Below are 26906 nucleotides of genomic sequence, written 5' to 3'. Positions count from 1 at the left end.
TCCTCTTTTTGAGTATGTGTATGCTTCTGTGTGAGATTTTGTCTCTATAGTCTTGCTTCCACCATTTGTTCCACGGTTCTATCCATCCGTTTTTTTTGTTTTTTGGTTTTCCTCTTAATAATTATGTTTTTTATTTTAATAACTTTATTATATTTTATCTTTATTTTATTTTACTTTATCGTCTTTTTTTCCTTCCTTCCCTCCTCCCTTCCTCCCTCCCTCCCTCCTTTCCTTCTTTCTTTCTTTCTTTTCTTCTTCTACTAATTCTTTCTTTCTACTTTTTCTCCCTTTTCTTCTGAGCCATGTGGATGAAAGGCTCTTGGTGCTGCAGCCAGGAGTTAGTGCTGTGCCTCTGAGGTGGGAGAGCCAACTTCAGGACACTGGTCCACAAGAGACCTCCCAGCTCCACATAGTATCAAATGGCGAAAATCTCCCAGAGATCTCCATCTCAACACCAGCACCCAGCTGCACTAACGACCAGCAAGCTACACTGCTGGACATCCTATGCCAAACAACTAGCAAGACAGGAACACAACCCCACCCATTAGCAGAGAGGCTGCCTAAAATCATAATAACTCGACAGACACCCCAAAACACACCACCAGACATGGACCTGCCCACCAGAAAGACAAGATCCAGCCTCATCCACCAGAACACAGGCACTAGTACCCTCCACCAGGAAGCCTACACAACCCACTGAACCAACCTTAGCCACTGGGGACAGACACCAAAAACAACGGGAACTACAAACCTGCAGCCTGCAAAAAGGAGACCCCAAACACAGTAAGATAAGCAAAATGAGAAGACAGAAAATCACACAGCAGATGAAGGAGCAAGATAAAAACCCACCAGACCTAACAAATGAAGAGGAAATAGGCAGTCTACCTGAAAAAGAATTCAGAATAATGATAGTAAAGATGATCCAAAATCTTGGAAATAGAATAGACAAAATGCAAGAAACATTTAACAAGGACCTAGAGGAACTAAAGATGAAACAAACAATGATGAACAACACAATAAATGAAATGAAAAATACTCTAGATGGGATCAATAGCAGAATAACTAAGGCAGAAGAACGGATAAGTGACCTGGATGATAAAATAGTGGAAATAACTACTGCAGAGCAGAATAAAGAAAAAAGAATGAAAAGAACTGAGGACAGTCTCAGAGACCTCTGGGACAACATTAAACGCACCAACATTCGAATTATAGGGGTTCCAGAAGAAGAAGAGAAAAAGAAAGGGACTGAGAAAATATTTGAAGAGATTATAGTTGAAAACTTCCCTGATATGGGAAAAGAAATAGTTAATCAAGTCCAGGAAGCACAGAGAGTCCCATACAGGATAAATCCAAGGAGAAATATGCCAAGACACATATTAATCAAACTGTCAAAAGTTAAATACAAAGAAAACATATTAAAAGCAGCAAGGGAAAAACAACAAATAACACACAAGGGAATCCCCATAAGGTTAACAGCTGATCTTTCAGCAGAAACTCTGCAAGCCAGAAGGGAGTGGCAGGACATATTGAAAGTGATGAAGGAGAAAAACCTGCAACCAAGATTACTCTACCCAGCAAGGATCTCATTCAGATTTGATGGAGAAATTAAAACCTTTACAGACAAGCAAAAGCTGAGAGAGTTCAGCACCATCAAACCAGCTCTAAAACAACTGCTAAAGGAACTTCTCTAGGCAAGAAACACAAGAGAAGGAAAAGACCTACAATAATTATCGATATGTATGTTCCTATTCCCATTTTTTTAACAAATTGAGAAAATGGGAATAGGAACATACATATCGATAATTACCTTAAATGTAAATGGACTAAATGCTCCCACCAAAAGACACAGATTGGCTGAATGGATACAAAAACAAGACACATATATTTGCTGTCTACAAGAGACTCACTTCAGACCTAGAGACACATAGAGACTGAAAGTAAGGGGATGGAAAAAGATATTTCATGCAAATGGAAACCAAAAGAAAGCTGGAGTAGCAATTCTCATATCAGACAAAATAGACTTTCAAATAAAGACTATTAGAAGAGACAAAGAAAGACACTAAATAATGATCAAGGGATCAATCCAAGATGAAGATATAACAATTGTAAATATTTATGCACCCAACATAGGAGCACCTCAATACATAAGGCAAATACTAACAGCCATAAAAGGGGAAATCGACAGTAACACATTCACAGTAGGGGACTTTAACACCCCACTTTCACCAATGGACAGATCATCCAAAATGAAAATAAATAAGGAAACACAAGCTTTAAATGATACATTAAACAAGATGGACTTAATTGATATTTATAGGACATTCCATCCAAAAACAACAGAATACACATTTTTCTCTAGTGCTCATGGAACATTCTCCAGGATAGATCATATCTTGGGTCAAAAATCAAGCCTTGGTAAATTTAAGAAAATTGAAATTGTATCAAGTATCTTTTCCGACCACAACGCTATGAGACTAGATATCAATTACAGGAAAAGATCTGTAAAAAATACAAACACATGGAGGCTAAACAATACACTACTTGATAACGAAGTGATCACTGAAGAAATCAAAGAGGAAATCAAAAAATACCTAGAAACAAACGACAATGGAGACACGACGACCCAAAATCTATGGGATGCAGCAAGAGCAGTTCTAAGAGGGAAGTTTATAGCAATACAATCCTACCTTAAGAAACAGGAAACATCTCGAATAAACAACCTAACCTTGCACCTAAAGCAATTAGAGAAAGAAGAACAAAAAACCCCAAAGTTAGCAGAAGGAAAGAAATCATAAAAATCAGATTAGAAATAAATGAAAAAGAAATGAAGGAAACGATAGCAAAGATCAATAAAACTAAAAGCTGGTTCTTTAAGAAGATAACAAAATTGATAAAGCATTAGCCAGACTCATCAAGAAAAAAAGGAAGAAGACTGAAATCAATAGAATTAGAAATGAAAAAGGAGAAGTAACAACTGACACTGCAGAAATACAAAAGATCAGAGATTACTACAAGCAACTCTATGCCAATAAAATGGACAACCTGGAAGAAATGGACAAATTCTTAGACAGGCACAACCTGCCAAGACTGAATGAGGAAGAAATAGAAAATATGAACAGACCAATCACAAGCACTGAAATTGAAACTATGATTAAATATCTTCCAACAAACAAAAGCCCAGGACCAGATGGCTTCACAGGCGAATTCTATCAAACATTTAGAGAAGAGCTAACACCTATCCTTCTCAAACTCTTCCAAAATATAGCAGAGGGAGGAACACTCCCAAACGCATTCTACGAGGCCACCATCACCCTGATACCAAAACCAGACAAGGATGTCACAAAGAAAGAAAACTACAGGCCAATATCGCTGATGAACATAGATGCAAAAATCCTCAACAAAATACTAGCAAACAGAATCCAACAGCACATGAAAAGGATCATACACCATGATCAAGTGGGGTTTATTCCAGTAATGCAAGGATTCTTCAATATACGCAAATCAATCAACATGATACACCATATTAACAAATTGAAGGAGAAAAACCATATGATCAACTCAATAGATACAGAGAAAGCTTTTGACAAAATTCAACACCCATTTATAATAAAAACCCTGCAGAAGGTAGGCATAGAGGGAACTTTCCTCAACATAATAAAGGCCATATATGACAAACCCACAGCCAACATTGTCCTCAATGGTGAAAAACTGAAAGCATTTCCACTAAGATCAGGAACAAGACAAGGTTGCCCACTCTCACCACTATTATTCAACACAGTTTTGGAAGTTTTAGCCACAGCAATCAGAGAAGAAAAGGAAATAAAAAGAATCCAAATCGGAAAAGAAGAAGTAAAGCTGTCACTATTTGCAGATGACATGATACTATACATAGAGAATCCTAAAGATGCTACCAGAAAACTACTAGAGCTAGTCAATGCATTTGTTAAAGTAGCAGGATACAAAATTAATGCACAGAAATCTCCTGCATTCCTATACACTAATGATGAAAAATCTGAATGAGAAATTAAAGAAGCACTCTCATTTACCATTGCAACAAAAAGAATAAAAATAAAATATCTAGGAATAAACCTACCTAAGGAGACAAAAGACCTGTAGGCAGAAAATTATAAGACACTGATGAAAGAAATTAAAGATTATACAAATAGATGGAGAGATATACCATGTTCTTGGATTGGAGGAATCAACATTGTGAAAATGAATCTATTACCCAAAGCAATCTACAGATTCAATGCAATCCCTATCAAACTACCACTGGCATTTTTCACAGAACTAGCACAAAAAATTTCACAATTTGTATGGAAACACAAAAGACCCCGAATAGCCAAAGCAATCTTGAGAACAAAAAACGGAGCTGGAGGAATCAGGCTTCCTGACTTCAGACTACACTACAAAGCTACAGTAATCAATAGAGTATGGTACTGGCACAAAAACAGAAATATAGATCAATGGAACAGGATAGAAAGCCCAGAGATAAACCCATGCACATATGGTCACCTTATCTTTGATAAAGGAGGCAGTAATGTACAGTGGAGAAAGGACAGCCTCTTCAATAAGAGGTGCTGGGAAAACTGGACAACTACATGTAAAAGTATGAGATTAGATCACTCCCTAACACCATACAAAAAAATAAGCTCAAAATGGATTAAAGACCTAAATGTAAGGCCAGAAGCTATCAAACTCTTAGAGGAAAACATAGGCAGGACACTCTATGACATAAATCACAGCAAGGTCCTTTTTGACCCACCTCCTTAGAGAAATGGAAATAAAACAAAAATAAACAAATGGGACCTAATGAAACTTCAAAGCTTTTGCACAGCAAAGGAAACCATAAACAAGACCAAAAGACAACCCTCAGAATGGGAGAAAATATTTGCAAATGAAGCAACTGACAAAGGATTAATCTCCAAAATTTATAAGCAGCTCATGCAGCTTGATAACAAAAAAACAAACAACCCAATCCAAAAATGGGCGGAAGACCTAAATAGATATTTCTCCAAAGAAGATATACAGACTGCCAACAAACACATGAAAGAATGCTCAACATCACTAATCATTAGAGAAATGCAAATTAAAACTACAATGAGATATCATCTCACACCAGTCAGAATGGCCATCATCAAAAAATCTAGACACAATAAATGCTGGAGAGGGTGTGGAGAAAAGGGAACCCTCTTACACTGTTGGTGGGAATGTAAATTGATACAGCCACTGTGGAGAACAGTATGGAGATTCCTTAAAAAACTAAAAATAGAACTACCATATGACCCAGCAATCCCACTACTGGGCATATACCCTGAGAAAACCATAATTCAAGAAGAGTCATGTACCAGACTGTTCATTGAAGCTCTATTTACAATAGCCCGGAGATGGAAACAACCGAAGTGTCCATCATCGGATGAACGGATAAAGAAGATGTGGCACATATATACAATGGAATATTACTCAGCCATAAAAAGAAACGAAATTGAGCTATTTGTAATGAGGTGGATAGACCAGAGTCTGTCATACAGAGTGAAGTAAGTCAGAAAGAGAGAGACAAATACCGTATGCTAACAAATATATATGGAATTTAAGAAAAAAAAATGTCATGAAGAACCTAGGGGTTAAACAGGAATAAAGACACACACTTACTAGAGAATGGACTTGAGGATATGGGGAGGGGGAAGGGTAAACTGTGACAAAGCGAGAGAGAGGCATGGACATATATACACTACCAAACGTAAGGTAGATAGCTAGTGGGAAGCAGCTGCATAGCACAGGGAGATCAGCTCAGTGCTTTGTGACCGCCTGGAGGGGTGGGATAGGGAGGGTGGGAGGGAGGGAGACGCAAGAGGGAAGAGATATGGGAACATATGTATATATATAACTGATTCATTTTGTTGTGAAGCAGAAACTAACACACCATTGTAAAGCAATTATACTCCAATTAAGATGTTAAAAAAAAAGAGGGAAGAGATATGGGAACATATGTATATGTATAACTGATTCACTTTGTTATAAATCAGAACTAACACACCATTGTAAAGCAATTATACTCCAATAAAGATGCAAAAAAATAAACAATCAAAAAATAAATAAATAAATAAAAATAAAAAAGTGTCACAAACTGCGTCCACCAGAGGGAAGTGTTGTCTAACTATCAGCAGAACCTAAACATAGAATTTTGTACAAAAAAAATTCGATTTGGCCAACCCAACAATTTCTTTCCAAGCTTTCAGGAAAAAACATATATATACTTATTGAAGGAAAATGCAGAAATCTGCCAGTAGGTATCTGTAAATCAGGTTAAAATGATACCATAAAATACAGTACACCTTTCAAAATCACTTGTGCCTGTGAACTTGTCATACCTTTAGATGTAGGACTGTCCTAAATGGAACAAAGAATCATCATGTTGGGACTTCCCTGGTGGCGCAGTAGTTAGGAATCCGGCTGCCAATGCAGGGGACACAGGTTCGAGCCCTGGTCCAGGAAGATCCCACTTGCCACTGAGCAACTAAGCCTGTGCGCCACGACTACTGAGCCTGTGCTCTAGAGCCCGCAAGCCACAACTACTGAGCCCGTGTGCCACAACTACTGAAGCCTACGCACCTAGAGCCCGCGCTCTGCAACAAGAGAAGCCACCGCAATGAGAAGCCCGCGCACCGGAATGAAGAGTAGCCCCGGCTCGCCGCAACTAGAGAAAGTCCACACGCAGCAACAAAGACCCAACACAGCCAAAAATAAATTAAAAACAAAAAAAAAACATCATGTCCAGCTCTACCTGACCAAGGCCGCTGCAGTCCTAAGCAGTCCCCCATCCTCACTCACAGCCTGATGCTAAAGCTCAAAGAAGGGGGTGAACAGTGGCAGTTGGGACCCTAATTTCATCACATTTTTTAAACCATTTCATGTTTCTCAAGGCACACTAGTCCTTGTATTAAATAGCTACCCCTCTCTGCCCATAAAAACATTCTCACTTAGCAATAAATATATACAGAATTTTAGCTTGAGAGACCTAGTTACTGCCCTATCACAGTGACAAAAACCCAAAGTGGGCTGCCAAGGGGGAAGGGGGGGCACAGGATATGCAGACTCTACTCCTAGAGATCAGCTCAGCAGCCATCTACCCTGAGTGATTTTGACAGTCATTATGATCATTTTGAATCATGCTGTTGATCTAAACAACTTTACACATATACACACACCCATATCTGATACATATAGACAGAGATACTGAAACACACAAACATCTATTTCTCTATTTTACTGCATTCAATCACCTCTTAATTGCTAGACACTTCAGCCTTTATTTACTGGGCCCAATTATTCCCTTCTTATTACAATCTTTTCCCTCTTATTTCCCAATATCTTTCTGTTCTGCTTTTCCTTCTATCTCCCTGGCTCATCATCCTGAATTCCTTTTAAACACCCTTTAAATATTTATCTTCTTCAAGGTGCCATTTGCAGTCTTCCCATGGTGCACATGTTCCCTGGGCAATACATCCACTTCCAAAGTCTCTTCTCCCTGGAGGAGCCACACACACCCCCTGCCCACCGGACATCCCTACATGAAAGTGCCAGTGTCCGAAACCCAGCATAGTGGGCTGTCACCATTCTCCTTACCACCCCAAACCTGCTCCTCCTTCCAGCCTGTACCTTGTTGAAAGGCACCACCATCCACCCAGCTGCCCAAAGCAGAACCACCCTCAGTGCCTCCCTCTTTCCTCCTTTCCACACCCCATCAGGTGCCGAGAGCAGCGCCTCCCTCTCTGCACTCTGCCTTCCTCCCTGTTGCCACTGCCTCAGCCCCGTCATCATCATGAGCCCCTTGCATCCCCGTACTACTCTCTGTGGCAATCACACAGGTGGTCTGAGCCCACTGCCCACCTCCCCTGCCTTACAAACAGAACGCCCAATTCTTAGCTGGGCACATGGCTAAAGATTACATTTTCTGCATTTTCCATGGCACCACACTATAAGCAATGAGCTGTAACTGAAAATGTTCTGTGGTAAGGATATTCTCCAAAATATCCTTAAAGTACAGATGACACATGCCCCTTTGCCCTTCTGATTGCCCTCTTCCTCTTCTGTGCTCTCGGGAATTGCCTGGAACTCAACCAACCACATTAGAAGATGAGAAATGTTTAAAGGATGGCAGACCAAATAGCCCACAGGAGTGTGGCTCATTTGACACTGTAGAACCACCGCCCGAGCTCTCTATCATCTGTCTGGATCCCTTTCACGGAAGAGAAGAGTAAACTTGTATTTTCTTTAAGCCACAGGGGGGTGTGTGCGCGCGCATGTGAGCGTGTGTGTGCTGCGTGTGCGTGTGTTGCACATGCGCGTGCATGTGTGCGCTGTATGTGCGTGTGTGTGTGTACGTGTGTGTGTGCATGTGTGTGCGCGCACGCACCTTCCTAACAAGGCACACTGCTTCCAATCTCACTTCTCCATAACTGCAATCCAATCTCCACACTGCTTTCAGACTGATTCCCTAAATCCCAAACATAAAGAATCAATCCATTATTTTAAAAAATGCAATGAAACACATATTCCTTAGCAGGGCACATAACACTGTGCACAGCCTGGCCCTTGCCTGTCCTGAGCCTTCTCCCTCACACCCACCCTCTACGCCCACTGACACCAGCTGCTCTGAACAATCCATGGTTTTCACAGCACCATAGCTTTACATATACTTCTTCCACTGTCTGAAACATCTGTCTTGCCAGCACCCATTCCACCTGAGCCTCAAAAACTCTGCTCAGGGCTTCTCTGGTGGCGCAGTGGTTGAGAGTCCACCTGCCGATGCAGGGGACACGGGTTCGTGCCCCGGTCCGGGAAGATCCCACATGCCGCGGAGCGGCTGGGCCCATGAGCCATGGCCGCTGAGCCTGCGCGTCCAGAGCCTATGCTCCGCAACGGAAGAGGCCACAACAGTGAAAGGCCCACGTACCGCAAAAAAAAACAAAAAACAAAACTCTGCTCAGATAGTCACCTCTCCTGGGAAGCTGTCCCAGCTTCCCAAAACTCCCTGTTTTTATTTCTACTGTAGCAGGAATCATATAATGTTAGAACCATCACATTACTTGTCTGTTTCCCCAACCAGCCTTCACAGTCACACTGTACACTGTTATCTCCACACCTCCAGCCTAGCAACTACAGGTATTTGCTGTATATTGAACAAGTAAACACCCTCAGGAGTGCCTTCACTCATCTTGAAGCAAGTTGTGGCATCTGATACCTGACATAAATGAAAACCCAGGCCTCTAGATTGTTTGCCCAGGCCTGTTGCTAGTACATCAGCATTTCCCTAACTGTGTTCCAATAACATCCATTTAGGGAATGTTAATAACGTTAATAACACATGGGTTTCCAGCCACCCCCAACGACTTTCAGTTCCACCAATCCACCCAAGTCCCTCACCCTCAGAAGGCCTATCACCTCAGCGCCCTACCCCCACCCCCGTTCCCACCTCTCATCCTTTCCACTCCAGCACCAGCTCTCACCTGGGGAGGACTATTACTCTCCCGTACTTCTAATAATCCTCTAAAATTTGGCTAAAGATCATCCTTAAACTCACCAGTCTCTACAATCTTCTCCATTCTCCTTTCTAAAAATAGACGTTTTATCTCTCAAAATATGTTAGCATCTACCCCTTTCTTCCTGACATCTGAAGAGTACCTTGAGTGGGTCTGTTCTTCACCTGTAGATGTGCTCAGCTCCCTCAGAGCTCCCTCATGTGAAAGGAGCAAAGGGAGTTCTCCCTGGGCTTCTCAGCAGTGTTTGCTCCACTGTTTCCAGCAGGGGTCTCACTTCCCCACTTTCTCTCAGAAATCTCTGACGTTCACCTCACACGTCCTCAGAAAGGAGCCTAGCCCCTCCTGTTCTGTGTCCATCAGACAACACATGGCTACTGCACCTACCCCTACAAGCAGACTGCCGGTCTGAATTACCTGGGGAGCTCATCACAGTAGATTTCTGGGTCACACACCAAAATCAGAATTACTGGGGTGAGGTTCAAGAAGCCAAATTGTTTTTTCAGCTTTACTGAGGTGTAACTGACAAATAAAATTGTAAGAATTTAAAGTGTATGAGGTGATGATTTGATATACATATACATTGTGCAAAGAAAAATCTGAATTTTTAATAAGCATCCCAAGCTTCCAAAGTGTCAATACATCGCTGCTGGCAGGGCAGGGCGGGAGCTGCCAGGATCCCCAGGTGGTCACCTGCAGCCTTAAGCAGCTGCTTTCATTCACCCTAGTGTACGATATGAAGTATATCATTTTCTAAGTATGCCATGAACTGGAAAAGGTTTGTAGAGTTCCTAGAATTTCCTAGGAAACCATTAAATTAGTACTGCCAGGGGAGGTTCACAATGATCATTTTCAAAACGTCCACAGGTCAATGTGATGTGCACTGTTAGTTAAGAGCGATTGCTTTAAAATAGCAATTCTCAACTTTTTAAGAGCAAAAATACCTTTTCACAACAAATATTTGGCAATGCCTCCTTTATTATCCTCAAGTGAAATTCAAAGCTAAATATAAAAATCAAAACAATCAATATCAAAAAAAAATCAGTATCATGACTTACTAAAGGTGCGCCTTCAGTGGTTTACTAAACGTAACACAAAGGAGAAATAGAATTAAAATGTTCCTCATGATGTACATGCTCAGGTTGTATCTACATGCAGCCTCACCCTGAAAGCTAGGCTCAAGCACAGACCGCAGGTGTGTTGAACTGACAACTCAACAGCACAGTCATTACCTTGTGGTAATGACTTTTGAAATGGTGAACAATTTTTAGTGAATTTCCAAACAAAAAGAAGTAGAATCTTCCCTCGATTCACATGGTAGTTATAGTTCTAGAAAATTCACTGATATTTAAAATGACATGAAAAACCTTTTGGTTACATATCCTATGCCCAGATCGTTAGAAACATGTTTTTCCCCTACGAGAATGTCTAACAGGACACTCGAAGTCATGAGCACTTGGGACAATTCTTCCTTGTGCAGTACTATCCCATGCCCTACAGGATGCCTTGCATCCCTGGCACTTACCCATTAAAGGCCAGTAGCCAGGCCTCACTCCCAGTCACTGTAACAATTAAAATCATCTCCACAAATTTCCAAAACCACTGCTTTAAAACAAGCATTCAACCTACCCAAGCAATAAGAGCAGAGGCACTTGTATCAGGCTGCAATATCATATCTCCTTGTCTGCTGTATCTTCATTATAATGACTCCAGAATCTCTGCCTGATTTCACCTATACAATAATGCTTTCCAAAGCAAATATTTACGTGACTACTAGGATAACAGAAATTGCCAGTGAAATTCCACATGAGTGGACAAACATTACAGATATAGGAAACCTCAAAAATTCCTGAAAAACTAATAATGCACACTATTTTCTTAACAATCAAATCATGTTTTCATACTGACATCACAATTTTAATTTCAGAGATGTCCTCTTAACTTATCTGATTGATTTTCAGTTGGGAGTGGTTCCTAAGCACTTCAGTTTCGAATGTCAGTAAAATACATCAAACTATAGTTCAAATGTATTAAAGGATCCCACAATGAATCTTGTTAATATTAAAATAGTTTACAAATAGCTCAGGTGACTAGCTTTTTAAATACAGAAGTTCTTAAGCCTATATGTGCATCATAATCATCCACTGGGGAGCCGCCTAAAAACTGAGAGATGCTTGGATCCCTTGCCCACAGATTCTGATTGCATAGGCCCAAGAATCTTTTTTCTTTTAAAAAGTCTACAGGTGGTTCTCATGCTGGCAGGGGCAGATCCAGTTTTGTGGCTCCTGAAATTTACAAAATTTGGGATGCTCTCTTTAAGCGAAAGAAGAAAAAATTGCTAGGCCTCAGAAGGCCTTGGAAAGTTCCCAGGCATACTTCATGATATATCCACCTTTGGATGCTAGTCAGGGTTGCAAAGCAGGACATAATGAGAATCATTACTGTAAAACATGTCAAAATAACAAGCCATACACTAGTATGACTTTAAAGCACAGACCTTAAGCCCAAACGCCTACAAGCTTCAGGAGGCAACACAAAAGGAAAGCAGGCAAAGTAGGAGCCTGCAGCACCTGAGTTCTATCTAGGGCCAGCTGCAACACCCACACGGTGGTGCACCCCAGATTTCCCCACAGATGCTTGAAGTCTGGATTTTTACATGAAATACCCCAATGTTTTTTTCAGGTTAGCTCAATTTTTCATTAAAACACTGGCCAGGTCAAATAAAACATGCATGCCAGATGCCAGTATATGACCTCTCCTTTACAAAATAAAAGGGAAAAGATACCTCCTACCTAAAAATAAAAGGAAACTTAAGACTGGATAGTTGATTTAGGAATGGTGAAGGGAGGTTCTGCTAAAAGCAGACTTTCTAAAGTAGTTCTGGGAGCTCCCTGGTGGCCTAGTGGTTAGGATTCTGGTCTTTCACTGATGTGGCCAGGGTTCAATCCCTGGTCAGGGAACTGAGACCCTGCAAGCCACATGGTGCGCCAATAAAAGGAAAGGGGAAAAATAAAAAAACAATTTAAAAAGGAAAAAAAAAAAGTAGTTCTTACACCTGAAAATGAAAAATTCTGCTCAGGGACCCATCTTGAGGACCCAAATTTACTCTAAAACACCCTCACGGCACTCAAAGAGTTCTGTACGTCAAGGAAAGACTAGCTCTCCAATAAAAAACACATGAAGAAGAAAATCTTAAACAAAGCCTTGATAGCTAATATGTACATTAAAAAGTCTGACCTCAATTACATTTGGTGCCGCAAGTTTCTGGAGATAAAAGCTCTCTATTCTAATTGAGATGCACTGTTGCAGTGCTGCTCCAAAATTGATCTCAAGAAAGTCAAATCCTGCTCCTCAGCTTTCAACAGCTGCTTTAAAAAAAAAAAGGAAAAAAAATGAACAGGAATTTTAGAAGTAAAAAGCATTTTTTTAATGGAGGGGAAATAATAAAAAAAAAAAATAGAACATATATTTCCAGAGCTAAGGTATGACCTAAAGGGCTCACCAAGTGCACAGAAAGAACAATTAACGATGTGTGCCTCCTGACAGTTCAGAGGGCTGAGGTGAGGAGACCTCAAAAGTGTCTAGAGAGAGCAGGTCCCGCACAAGGAAGCAAGCCTCAGAGTCACATCAGGATCAGTGGATGCCAAGGAAAGCGGGGTCGCCTTCAGAATTCTGAGGGGAACTGAGCTGGATCTAGACTCAGTTCCAGGGGAGTGAGCAATGAAGCATAAAAACAAAATGGTCATTTCCAGACATACAAAGCTTTAGGAATGTTACCAACCCCAGAACCTCTCAGGAAGTATTACTAAAGGATAGATATACTCTATCAAAAAAAACAGATTCCAAGAATGAGGCATGTAATCCAAGATACAGTGCATCTAATCAAGAATGCAATGAAGAATTCTGTCAAAGTCAAAGGGGAACAGCTGTACAGAGGCCTAGAAAACTTATGGCACAACTGAGAACAGGTTGTCAGAAGACTCTAAGAAAGCCTTCAAGATGAAAACAACCTGCCTGTTACAAAGAATACAGTTAACCTCACTCTGTCTCCTCTCTGCTCTCCTTGACTGTATCACCCCTTGAGCAGCGGAGGTCACGGATATAGGACTCGCTTCTCTCACTTCGGTTCCAACTACACCACCTGGATTCTGCACTCTGTAAATGCTGGTGCCAGGTTTTTAATTTTCAGAATCAACCTGTAGTAAAAGCATAAAAGATTTTGCTATCCTGTAGTTACAGAACAGTATATAAATGCCTACAGCCTTGTAAAAGTAAAGGTGAGACGCAAGGAGGCTGAGTTGGGGGAAGGAAAGCTAGGCAGGCTGCAGGGGTGCTGCATTCTCATTTTACACAAGAGTGTCCTGAGATTTAACAACCATAATGTAACCAAGTAAAAACCTAAAAGTAAGAATACAACCTGTGGTGCTGGGGGGGGGGGGGGATGAAAGTGAGCCAAACTCCTCATTTTTATTATACTTTTTCTGAATAAGTAAGAAATACAGGTGCAAGCATATTATCTATAAGGCAACTACCATTAAAGCTTAAAAAACAAAAGCAAAAGTAGAAGGAAAAAGAGTAGAAGAAAACAGCAACAGTCAAAAGTCACTGCCACTAGGGGAAGAAAGCAAGGCGGGGGACTTGCACATGGGCCGTGCATACTTTAGTAACAGTTATATTTCTCAGATTATACACTCATATTATTTTGATAATAAAAACTTTAAATTCATATTTAAAATAAAAAATAAATACCTATATCTGGGGGAATAAAACCTAACCAGTGCATTTTCCCCTATTAAATGTGGTGCAGTGCTTTGTCTCAGATAGTAATATAAGGAAGAGGAGGTGACACCTGTACCACAGAGGAGACTCGGAATTGGAACAATCTTTGTGAAGCAATTTGTCAAACCAGGATTTTAGTTCTGTTCAACACTCCACCCCGAGACCTAGAACAATGCTTGACAAAGAGTAACCGCCTGTATGTTTACTAAATAACGAAGAAATGTGTGTGCCTTTGGGAGATGGAACAGACAAACAGAAAAAAATCGGAAGTAAGCTTTGCCAAGATGAGAACACATTGCTTGGAATTACAAATGCTCGTTTTTTTCCTTCTTTTCACTTTTCTGCAGATAACATTTGAAAAGCAGAAAAAAAAAAAAAAGCAGGGATCAGAAAAAAGTTCATCAGCCCCCACCAAAAGTAAAATTAACTCAACCATTGTGCTTTCCTAAGTTTCACTATTTATGGGGCTTCCCTGGTGGTGCAGTGGTTGAGAGTCCGCGTGCCAATGCAGGGGACACAGGTTCGTGCCCCGGTCCGGGAAGATCCCACATGCTGCGGAGTGGCTGGGCCCGTGAGCCATGCCCGCTGAGCCTGCGCGTCCGGAGCCTGTGCTCCGCAACGGGAGAGGCCACAACAGTGAGAGGCCCGCGTACCGCAAAAAAAAAAAAAAATAAAATTTAATAAATAAATAAATTTCACTATTTATATTTTTCATTTTCTGTAAGTTATTTTTTTGTTCATATATGTATGTTCTCTACTTCATACTTTCCTCTTTTATCATAATGGTTCCCTCTTTTATCTTTTAAACAAACCTATTATAGTTTCAGAATATTCTACTATCTCTGGTTCTGTGGGTCTTGATTTCCCTGCTTGCTGTGTATGCTGACCTTCCGTCCCATGGAAGCTCCTTCCTTTTTGCAGTTTATACCACTTTATTGTGAGCTTGTCCATTTTAGGGTCACTGATCTATTCATTAATATGAGGGTCTTCTATGTCCTGGGCTGTGAAAGAGCCCCTCTGGGCGGTTTTGCATGTACTTCAGCAGTAACTCGTGGGGTTTCACCAGCCCAGCACGTTTGTGTCAATTTCCAGATGTCAAGAGATGATACACTTGGACGTCTACCCCATCTGGGCAGGCTGGGGCTTCAATTCCACACGAGTGACTCTGCCCATCAGAGCTCTGGAAAACCAGTTCATCAACCACCAACCCCCCAACTCTTCCCTGGCCTCCACCTGACTTGAACGCATCTAAACTACATGCCCTTGGACAATTTCTTCAATACTGTTGAAGCTTATTTCCTACCTACTTATCTCAAAGTTTAAAAATCAGTAGAGAAGGTAGGAGTGAGAGTCTGTAAATTTCCAAGAGCTAGTACGAGAAGTCTGTTCCCTTTCTCAGGATACCACGGGCACTTTGCTCCCTCACACTCTTCCACAAGTCACGTGTCCTCCCCACAAGCCAAGGAACAGTCTCATTCTTCTTCAAAGACTTTCTCAAGCATTTCTTCCCTCTGGATTTCGCCCCAAAAGACATACCAACCTCAGCCATCTGATACTGCCTTAGGAACACTTCAAAGAATGTACTTCCCCAAAATGAAGCCTCCTCCTGTTAGAGCGGACTCCATCTGCCTAGCTGAGAGAAGCCAGCAGCCTCAGTGCAACAGCCAGGAGAGAAAACAAGGGGCAAGGGGTAAGTCTGGGAGGTGTTGCTTCACAGGTGGCCCCAGGTGGGTTCCTGTGGCACCTCTTTTTTACCTCTTTGTAGTTCAATGTAGCTCCACAAATATTTCAAGAGCTGATCAGAATGGAAGAGGGGAACCTCTGGTGACTCGCCTCCCTGTTCCTCATTAAGTCACAGCACAACTGATGCCACACTAGCTCAAAGCTTCTCAGCAATTACCAACTACGGACTTGCCCTTGAAGAGCTCCTGAAAGCTACGACAGCTCCCATAAAGCAGCAGGGAATAGAGAGAAGCAAGGTCACCTCTTTCACTACACTGATGAACAGATCACAGAATCCAGACCTTAATTCCCAGTCAGGGGACTCTTTCCTCTGTTCTCATGTTCTCCCATACCCCATCCAACACCTCCAAACTCTGTCACAGATTCAAAACCCCTGCAATAAGCAACACTTTGCAAATTATCTTGTATTGTCTTCCCTAGAAACTCCCACCCACAGCCCATGTTAAGTCCCCACTGAGTGGCAAAGCCTAAGCCTCCTGTCCCTAGAGCAGCGACACTTTCCTTGGGCCTAACTGGAGTCATGAGTCAACTGACCTTCACTGATTTGGCTGCATTACTACGAGGCTACCACCTGAATATTACTGGGGATGCATTCAAAACGCAATGTCAGCATTTCCATTTCTCCAGCAGGCTGTTTCTGGAGCACTTAGTCAGTTTCAGTCACTTATTTAATCCACTTGGAAAAACAAAAACAAGTGGGAAGAGGTATGCCTATCAATCAAATTCAAATAAAAACACTGTCCTATTCTTTCTACTACCTTTCCCTATGGTCTTCTGAGTTTGGGCAGTGTTTTGACAATAGATGAATGGTCAATATAATGAAACTTCAAGAGTATTTTTGAAATGATAAAAATGTGCCATCATTTCTTTGTGAAGATTAGAAAAAAAAAGTACTTTCCAAAAGTCAATATAAACTTGCATCTTACACCCCTCCTACGATAAGCAACAACTTCTGCTGCCCCTTCCAATTTCCAGATCAACCCATCTTGATTTATCTCTCTAAAATGGTACCTGGAGAAATACAGTTACCCCAGGCTGGAGTGTTAGAAAAACAACAAGAAAGGTGGAGTCAAGATGGCAGAGTAGGAAGACACAGAGTTCGCATCTCCAAAAGGGCACCAACTAGGCGCCGGTGGGGGACCTTGGACCCCTAAAAGGATGGGAGAAATCCCCACTCGATCAGGTTGGACATGGGAAGGAAGGAGTGGGGGGAAGAAAAGTGGAGGTGGGATGGGACTGGCACCCCTGTGGGGGGGCTGGGGGAAGGGAGAGGTTCTCACGCTCACAGGCACCCACTCACAGCAAGAGGATCAGCAGGGAAGGAGAGGGACCTTCACGGAATCAGGGGACTGGAGGGTAATGCGGCCAGCATCTCCCCCAGCCCCTCGGGCCCCCATGAGCCTGCTGAGGTCCCGGGCCTGAACTCCTGCCCCTACCAAGACCTCTCCTGGTGGCACAGTTCCTGGGCCTGAATTCCTCCTCCCCACCAAGGCCTCTTCCAGCTGCACGAGTCCTGGGCCTGAGCCCCCAACACAAGGCCTCTTCCGGCCGCATGAGTTCCGGACCTGGCCGCATGAGTTCCGGACCTGAGTGGCCCTGGCCAAAGCCTCTTCCGACTGCGCGGGTCCCATGTCTTAGGCCCGCCCCTGACAAAGCCTCCTCTGGCCACGTGGGTCCAGGTGGGCGAAACGCCACCCCCCTCCAAGGCCTCCTCCAGCCCCTGTGGGTGTGCCTGTGAACACCTGTGCCCCAGCTGGCCTGCATGGGCACATGTGCTCCAGGCAAGCTCCAGGACCAGACGCTGGTGAAAGGAACACACACAGACGTAGGGCTGACATAGTGAGTCCAGAGACCTACATAGAGGTCTTGGAGGGCCCACTGGTGAGGTGGGGGTTGGCTGTAGTTCACAGTCAGGAGAAGGACACTGATAGAGAAGGCACCAGGGAATATTTTATCTTTTTACTTTTTTTATCTTTTTTTTTTCCTTTATTTTCTTTTTTCTTTTTTGCTTTTGCTGTTGTGGTTCTGTTTTGTTGTTTCATTTTTATTATTTTTTCTAATATATTTTTAACTTTTCTAATTCTATTTTTTATTCTTTGTTATTGTTCTGCTCTTTTCTGTTTGTTGCTTTTTTTTTTTTTTTGCTGCACTGTATAGCTTACAGGGTCTTGATTCTCAGGCCACTGGCCTGAGCTCCTGTGGTGGGAGCACCAAGTCTAAGCCAGTGGACTAACAGAACTTCAGGTCCCAGGGAATAGTAATCAGTGTGAGGTCTCCCAGAGGTCCTCATCTCGGCACCAAGACCCAGCTCCACACAACTGCTGGCAAACTCCAGTACTGGACACCTCAAGCCAAACAAGCAGCAAGACAGGAAGACAGCCCCACCAATCAAAAGAAAAATAAGATGACAAAAAAATATGTTACAGCCAAAGAAGCAAGGTAAAAACCTACAAGACCAAAAAAATGAAGAGGAAATAGGCAACCTACCTGAAAAAGAATTCACAGTAATGATAGTAAAGATGATCCAAAATCTCAGAAATAGAATGGAGGCACAGATCAAGAAAATACAAGAAATGTTTAACAAGGACCTAGAAGAACTAAAGAACAAACAGTGATGAACAACACAATAACTAAAATGAAAAATATACTAGATGGAATCAATAGCAGAATAACTGAGGGAGAAGAACAAATAAGTGAGCTGGAAGAAAGAATGATGGAAATAACTGCCGAGGAGCAGAATAAAGAAAAAAGAATGAAAAGAAATGAGGACATTCTCACAGACATCTGGGACAACAGTAAACACACCAACATTTGAATTACAGGGGTCCCAGAAGAAGAAGAGAAAGAGAAAGGGTCTGAAAAAATATTTGATGAAATTATAGTCAAAAACTTCCCTAACATGGGAAATAGTCACCCAAGTCGAAGAAGTACAGAGAGTCCCATACATGATAAGCCCTAGGGGAAACACAGCGAGACACATATTAATCAAACGAACAAAAATTAAGTTCAAAGAAAAAATATTAAAAGCTGCAAGGGAAAAACAAAAAATAACATATAAAGGAATCCCCATAAGGTCATCAGCTGATTTTTCAGTAGAAACTCTGCAGGCTAGATGGCATTGGCAGGATATACCTAAAGTGATGAAAGAGAAGAACCTACAGCCAAGATTACTCTACCCAGCAAGGATCGCATTCAGATTTGACAGAGAAATCCAAAGGTTTACAGACAAGGAAAAGCTAACAGAATTCAGCACCACCAAACCAGCTTTACAACAAATGCTAAAGGAACTTCTCTAGGCAGGAAACACAAGAAAAGACAAAGACCTACAAAAACAAACCCAAAACAATAAAGAAAATGGTAATAGTAACATAGATATCGATAATTACATTAAATGTAAATGGTTTAAATGCTCCAATCAAAAGATATAGACTGGCTGAATGAATACAAAAACAAGACCCGTATATATGCTGTCTATAAGAGACCCACTTCAGACCTAGACACACATACATAGACTGAAACTGAGAAGACAGAAAAAGATATTCCATGCAAATGGAAATCAAGAGAAAGCTGGAGTACCAATACTCATATCAGATAAAATATACTTTAAAATAAAGACTGATACAAGAGACAAGGAAGAACACTGCATAATGATCAAGGGATCAATCCAAGAAGAAGACATAATAATTATAAATATTTATGCACCCAACAGAGGACTGCCTCAATACATAAGGCTTAAAAGGGGAAATTGACAGTAACACAATAATAGTGGGGGACTTTTAACCCCCCACTTACACCAATGAACAGATCATCCAGACAGAAACTCAACAAGGAAACACAAGCTTTAAATGACACAACAGACCAGACACACTTAATTGGTATTTATAGGACATTCCAACCAAAAGCAGCAGAGTACACTTTCTCCTCAAGTGCTTACAGAATATTCTCCAGGATAGATCACATCTTGGGTCACAAATCAAGCCTCAGTAAATTTAAGAAAACTGAAATCATATCAAGCATCTTTTCTGAACACAAAGCTATGAGATTAGAAATCAATCACAGGGACTTCCCTGGTGACGCAGTGGTTAAGAATCCACCTGCCAATGCAGGGGTCATGGGTTTGATCCCTAATCCAGGAAGATACCACTTGCCGCGGAGTAATTAAGCCTGTGTGCCACAGCTAATGAGCCTGCGCTCTAGAGCCAGCGAGCCACAACTACTGAGCCCACATGCCACAACTACTGAAGCCCATGTGCCTAGATCTCTGCTCCAAAATGAGAAAGCACTGCAATGAGACACCTGTGCAGACTAGCTCGCAACAAAGAGTGGCCCCAACTTGCTGCATCAAGAGAAAGCCCACACGCAGCAATGAAGACCCAGTACAACCAAAATAAATAAATAAATAAATTAAAAATTCTTTTAAAAAAGAAATCAATAACAGGGAAAAACTGTAAAAAATACAAACACATGGAGTCTAAAAAAATGCTACTAATGAAGAGATCACTGAAGAAATCAAAGAGGAAATAAAACAATACACAGAAACAAATGACAACGACAACACGATGACGCAAAAGCAGTTCTAAGAGGGAAGTTTATAGCAATTCAATCTCACCTCAAGAAACAAGAAGAATCTCAAATAAACAATCTAACCTAACACCTCAAGCAACTAGAGAAAGAAGAACAAAGAAAACCCAAAATTAGTAGAAGGAAAGAAACAAAGATCAGAGCAGAAATAAATGAAACAGAAATGAAGAAAACAACACCAAAGATCAACAAAACTAAACTGGTTCTTTGAGAAGATACACAAAACTGATAAACCTTTATCCAGACTCATCAAGTAAAAAAGGAGGACTCAAATCCATAAAATTAGAAATGAAAAGGGAGAAACTACAAATGACACCACAGAAATACAAAGGATCATAAGAGACTATTACAAACAACTATATGCCAATAAAATGGACAACCTGGAAGAAATGAACAAATTCTTTGACAGGTACAACTTCTAAGACTGAACCAGGAAGAAGTAGAAAATATAAACAGACCAATCACAAGTAATGAAATTGAAACTGTAATTTAAAATCTTCCAAGAAACAAAAGTCCAGGACCAGGTGGCTTCACAGGTGAATTCTATCAAACATTTAGAGAAGCGGTAACACCGATCCTTCTCAAATTCTTCCCAAAATTTGCAGAGGGAGGAACACTCCTAAACTTATTCTAGGAGACCACCATCACCCTGCTACCAAAACCAGACAAAGATATCACAAAAAACAAAAATTACAGGCCAATATCACTGATAAACATAGACGCCAAAATCCTCAAAAAATTACTAGCAAACAGAATCCAACAACACATTAAAGGATCATACACCACAATCGAGTGGGATTTATCCTAGGAATGCAAGGATTACAAGGATTCTTCAATATAAGCAAATCAATCGATGTGATACATCATATTAACAAATTAAAGAAAAAAACCACATGATCATCTCAATAGATGCAGAAAAAAGCTTTTAGACAAAATTCAACACCCATTTATGATAAAAACTCTCCAGGAAGTGGGCACAGAGAGAACCTACTTCAATGTAATAAAGGCCATATACGACAAACCCATAGCAAACATCATTCTCAATGGTGAAAAACTGAGAGCATTTCCTCTAAGATCAGGAAGAAGACAAGGATGTCCACTCTTGCCACTATTATTTAACATAGTTTTGGAAGTCCTAGCCACAGCAGAGAAGAAAAAGAAACAAAAGGAATACAAATTGGAAAAGAAGAAGTAAAACTCTCAGTTTGCAGATGACATGATACTATACAGCAAAAATACTAAAGATGCCACCAGAAAACTACTAAAGCTAATCAATTTGGTAAACTTGAAGGATACAAAATTAATGCACAAAAATCTCTTGCAGTCCTATACGCTAACAACAAAAAAATCAGTAAGGAAACAATCCCATTTACCATGGCAACAAAAAGAATAAAATACCCAGGAATAAACCTACCTAGGGAGACAAAAGACCTGTATGCAGAAAACTCTAAGACACTGATGAAAGAAGTTAAAGGTGATACAAACAGATGGAGAGATATACCATGTTCTTGGATTGGAAGAATCAATATTGTGAAAATGACTCTACTACCCAAAGCAATCTACAGATTCAATGCAATCCCTATCAAATTACCAATGGCATTTTTCATAGAATTAGAACAAAAAATTTTACAATTTGTGTGGAAACACAAAAGACTCCAAATAGCCAAGCAATCTTGAGAAAGAAAAACAGAGTTAGAGGAATCAGGCTCCCTGACTTCAGACTATACTACAAAGCTACAGTAATCAAGACAGTACTGGCACAAAAAACAGAAATATAGATCAATGGTACAGGATAGAAAGCCCAGAGATAAACCCACGCACATATGGTTAACTAATCTATGTCAAAGGAGGCAAGAATATACAATGGAGAAAAGACAGCCTCTTCAATAAGTGGTGCTGGGAAAGCTGGACAGCTACATGTAAAAGAATGAAATTAGAACACTTCCTAACACCATACACAAAAATAAACTCAAAATGGATTAAAGACCTAAATGTAAGACCAGACACTATAAAACTCTTCAAGAAAAACATAGGCAGAACACTCTTTGACATAAATCACAGCAGGATCTCTTTCGACCCACCTCCTACAGTAATGAAAATAAAAACAAAAATAAACAAATGGGACCTAATTAAACTTAAAAGCTTTTGTACAGCAAAGAAAACCATAAACGAGATGAAAACACAACCCTCAGAATGGGAGAAAATATTTGCCAACAAAGCAACTGACAAGGGATTAATCTCCAAAATATACCAACAGCTCATGCAGCTCAATATCAAAAAAACAAACAACCCAATCAAAAAACGGGCAGAAGACCTAAAGAGACATGTCTCAAAGAAGACATACAGATGGCCAAGAGGCACATGAAAAGATGCTCAACATTGTTAATTATTAGCAATTATTATTAGCACTTATTAGAGAAATGCAGATCAAAACTACAATGAGGTATCACCTCACACTGGTCAGAATGACCATTATCAAAAAATCTACAAAGAGGGGCTGCCCTGGTGGCGCAGTGGTTGAGAGTCCGCCTGCTGATGCAGGGGACATGGGTTCGTGCCCCGGTCCGGGAAGATCCCACATGCCGCGGAGTGGCTGGGCCCATGAGCCATGGCCACTGAGCCTGCGCGTCTGGAGCCTGGGCTCCACAACGGGAGAGGCCACAACGGTGAGAGGCCCGCATACCGCAAAAAAAAAAAAAAAAAAAAAATCTACAAAGAATAAATGCTGGAGGGGGTGTGCAGAAAGGGAACTCTCTTGCACTGTTGGTGGGAATGTAAATTGATACAGCCACTATGGAGAACAGTATGGAGGTTCCTTAAAAAACTAAAAATAGAATTACCATATGACCCAGCAATCCCACTACTGGGCATATACCCTAAGAAAACCATAATTCAAAAAGACACATGCACCCCAATGTTCATTGCAGCACTATTTACAATAGCCAGGACATGGAAGCAACCTAAATGTCCATCAACAGAGGAATGGATAAAGAAGATATGGTACATATGTACAATGGAATATTACTCAGTCATAAAAAGGAATGAAACTGAGTCATTTGCAGAGACGTGGATGGACCCAGAGACTGTCATACAGAGTGAAGTAAGTCATAAAGAGAAAAACAATTATTGTATATTAACACATATATGTGGAATCTAGAAAAATGGTATAGATGAACCTATCTGCAGAGCAGGAATAGAGACACAGACATAGCGAACAAATGTGTGGACACAGGCCGGGGGGCGGGGGGGGGGGGCAGGGGGGGAGGTAAGTGGGGGTGGGATGAATTGGGAGATTGGGAGACATGTATACACTAGCATATGTAAAACAGATAGCTAGTGGGAACCTGCTGTATGGCGTAGGGAGCTCCACTTAGTGCTCTGTGGTGACCTAGATGGGTGGGATTAGGGGGTGTGGAGGGAGGTCCAAGAGGGAGAGGATATATATACACATATAGCTGATTCACTTCGTTTTACAGTAGAAACTAACACGACATTGTAAAGCAACTATACCCAAAAAAATAAATAAAAATAAAAAATAGATTAAAAAAAAAAAACAGTACCTGGCACTTCATCTCCACATACCTAAATTAAAATGCACACTCTTCACCCTCCATGATTCTGCCCCTTTCTAAATGGTTATCTTTCTAAACCTATCTCTCACAGATATGCTTTGCAAACCAACCTGGGCAGTTTCCTCCATGTTCTCCAAAAAATTTGTATTTTCTGCCACCACACCCTTGGTCATACCCTTCCCTCAGTCTGAAATGCCCTCCCCAAAACTCAATTAATCAGAATACTAGTCATTCTTTAAGAACAGTGCAACTTTCACCTCCTCCATGAAGCCATCACCAGCACAGCTGAAAATGATCATTCCCTCTCTCTGACCAAAGAATTAGCCCCCATGTGGTAAGGACTGTCTTCTGCTTCTTTGTACCATGACAGTGCCCAGCACAGGTGACTAGCACATAATAAGTGTTCATTAAATAGATTTAATAAATGCATGCACACTTACACACCTGCAGAATAACATCACACTAGAAATAAATAACACCAACCATTTTTACCAAGGCAAATAAGGAACAGGAGGTTTAAAATGTCATTTTGATTCTCCTCAGGTACACTCGGAAAACTACAAAACCTATGAGTAAGGTAGACCCAAACTCACCCACCAATAAGTCAAAGGACTATGTAGACATCTGATAGTATCTCTATATAGTGAAGTAAAAATCATGTTTTATCGAAGTTAAAAACAGCTTAATTAGCACAAAATCACAAAGTTAAGGCTATGCCAAGGAGGAGTTTTACACAGTCTTGGGGTGATGACAGTCAGTACTCCCTGAGACAAAGTGAATAAATGATTAAGTGCCCCAAACCTCTAGCCTAGAATGTTAGGTATTTATGCTACATAATAAAAGCAGAATGATTTTTTTAAAATAATTTAGCTGTTTTATACTTCATTAAGAGTCCCCAACTACTGAAATATCTAATAAATATTCATTATTAAGGTAAAAGGAATTATTGATATACACTGCATTCTTGCTAGCCCCAGGTATTAGGGAGCCCATTATATAATCCCATCTAACACATAAATCAAAATGAATAGTTAGCATTTGACTTCTTCAACTGAACAACAGCTACCAATACATTAGGTCAGATTCCTTGTCTACCCAAAACAGAAAATCAGTGTCAGACAGTGATGGAGTTGAGGAGAGTCAGGATTGTATTTTTTCTAAATGTCAGCTTCAAAGGTCAGGAATATGATGATGATAATGATCATAATAAATAATAATGGCAGCAAACACTTCCATATCATTTATTACATGCCAAGTATGGTTTTGAGATCCTTACATATGTCAATCTACCTAATCCTCAAAAGATTTCTGACACATATATCACTATAATCCCATTTTACAGATGAGAAAACTGAGGCAAAAATAGCTTGGACAACTTACTCAAGGTCATGCATCTCATAAGTTACAAAGCCAGAACTGACGCTCAAGAAGCCTAGCTAAAGAGCCAAAGCTCTTAACCACATTCAGTACCCTTCTCTGCCTGACTCCCAGGACTCCTATGGCCTTTATCTCCTGCTGATTGAGTACCTTTTCTCCATCCGCACTGCTGCCTTCCTACCTCTGTGAAACCTGTTGCTTTAATTATTCACTAATAATTCTACATCTTCCTAAGGTGTAGAACTCAGAAATACAGGATGTGATTCTAGTAGCCTGTTTTAGGTAATTTCAAGTCACTTCTTGATTTGAAGAATTCTCAGCTTCTGAGATTTGAAATTTCAATAGCACTTCCTATCTGTTACCTGAAAGAGGAAGGTAGGGATACACTTACTAGTATCTGGAGTTTTCTCTTCAGATCTGCCAAATAAAAATTCATATTTGGCCTTGGCAACACTCTGGGAATGTGCTGATGCACTGTTAACCCAAACAAATGTCTCTGCCTGCAAAATTAGAGCAAAACAAAGACATCATTAAAAGTATATCATAAAAAATACATCATAAAGCAAATCAACCAACAAGAGAATGGTTATGACATTTCTACTTGATAGAATGCTATACAGCCATTAAAAATGAAACATGAAAATCATAACATAACATAAATCAGAATACAAGATGATCACAGCAAGATTACAACTATATAGAAAGATAAACATATAAACATCTATAGGGGAACAAGAAAAATATGAAAAGGTTGGCTTGACTGGAGGGCAGAATTATGGTAGAATTTCTAAAAATTAAGTATATGTTACTTTTTTGCAATAAGAAAACTGTATTTTATTTTTAGACACATCATTTTCCAAATGATTATCATTACCCACAGTCCATACCAGGAATACTTCTGTGCATGGGTTCTGCTAAAGTATGTAAACAAAAGGTAGTCTTTCCCCAAAAGAGACCACATTTTTATTTAATCAGGAACACCATTTAGCCAAACAGGAGTACCAGGCGTTTATACTTATTATCCTAAATTCAAGTATCTGTCCCAGTGTCCTTTGGGACACTTATTTGAAAGAAAAACTACAAAGGTCACTGAAGTGGTTTACAACATGATTCTCAACTCCTATCACCCTTTTCCTGGCTGCTTTAGGCAACTGCCAAAAATCAGGAGTGCCTCCTTTCTCTGGCCTAGGATTAATTAAAAATAAGTAACAAGGCAGAAATTTCAAAACACAAAGAAATTTGACCGAGTCCAATCAGGGAGTCATTATGCTGCCTCTTCACTCCGAACTCAAAAATTAAAACCAGGATCCAGATA

The 26906-nt window shown here is 40.6% G+C and overlaps 1 protein-coding gene across 8 annotated transcripts in view; it reads right to left on the bottom strand.

Annotated features, from left to right (window-relative positions):
• PSD3 (pleckstrin and Sec7 domain containing 3) overlaps positions 1–26906 on the bottom strand; it is a 571362-nt gene that overhangs the window by 411467 nt on the left and 132989 nt on the right. For 7 of the 8 annotated variants that reach the window (XM_073798607.1, XM_033848747.2, XM_073798609.1 and 4 more), the window contains one exon: positions 25983–26091. The exons of the other annotated variant lie outside the window; for it this stretch is intronic. In XM_073798607.1, coding sequence (XP_073654708.1) covers positions 25983–26091 — 109 coding nt within the window. The remainder of the gene's footprint in view (positions 1–25982; positions 26092–26906) is intronic. 8 annotated transcript variants of the gene reach the window in all.

The sequence above is a fragment of the Tursiops truncatus genome, chromosome 21, assembly GCF_011762595.2.
Source record: "Tursiops truncatus isolate mTurTru1 chromosome 21, mTurTru1.mat.Y, whole genome shotgun sequence".
NCBI lineage: Eukaryota > Metazoa > Chordata > Mammalia > Artiodactyla > Delphinidae > Tursiops > Tursiops truncatus.
Note: the sequence above shows the minus strand (reverse complement) of the source record. Positions and strands in the feature narration are given on the sequence as shown.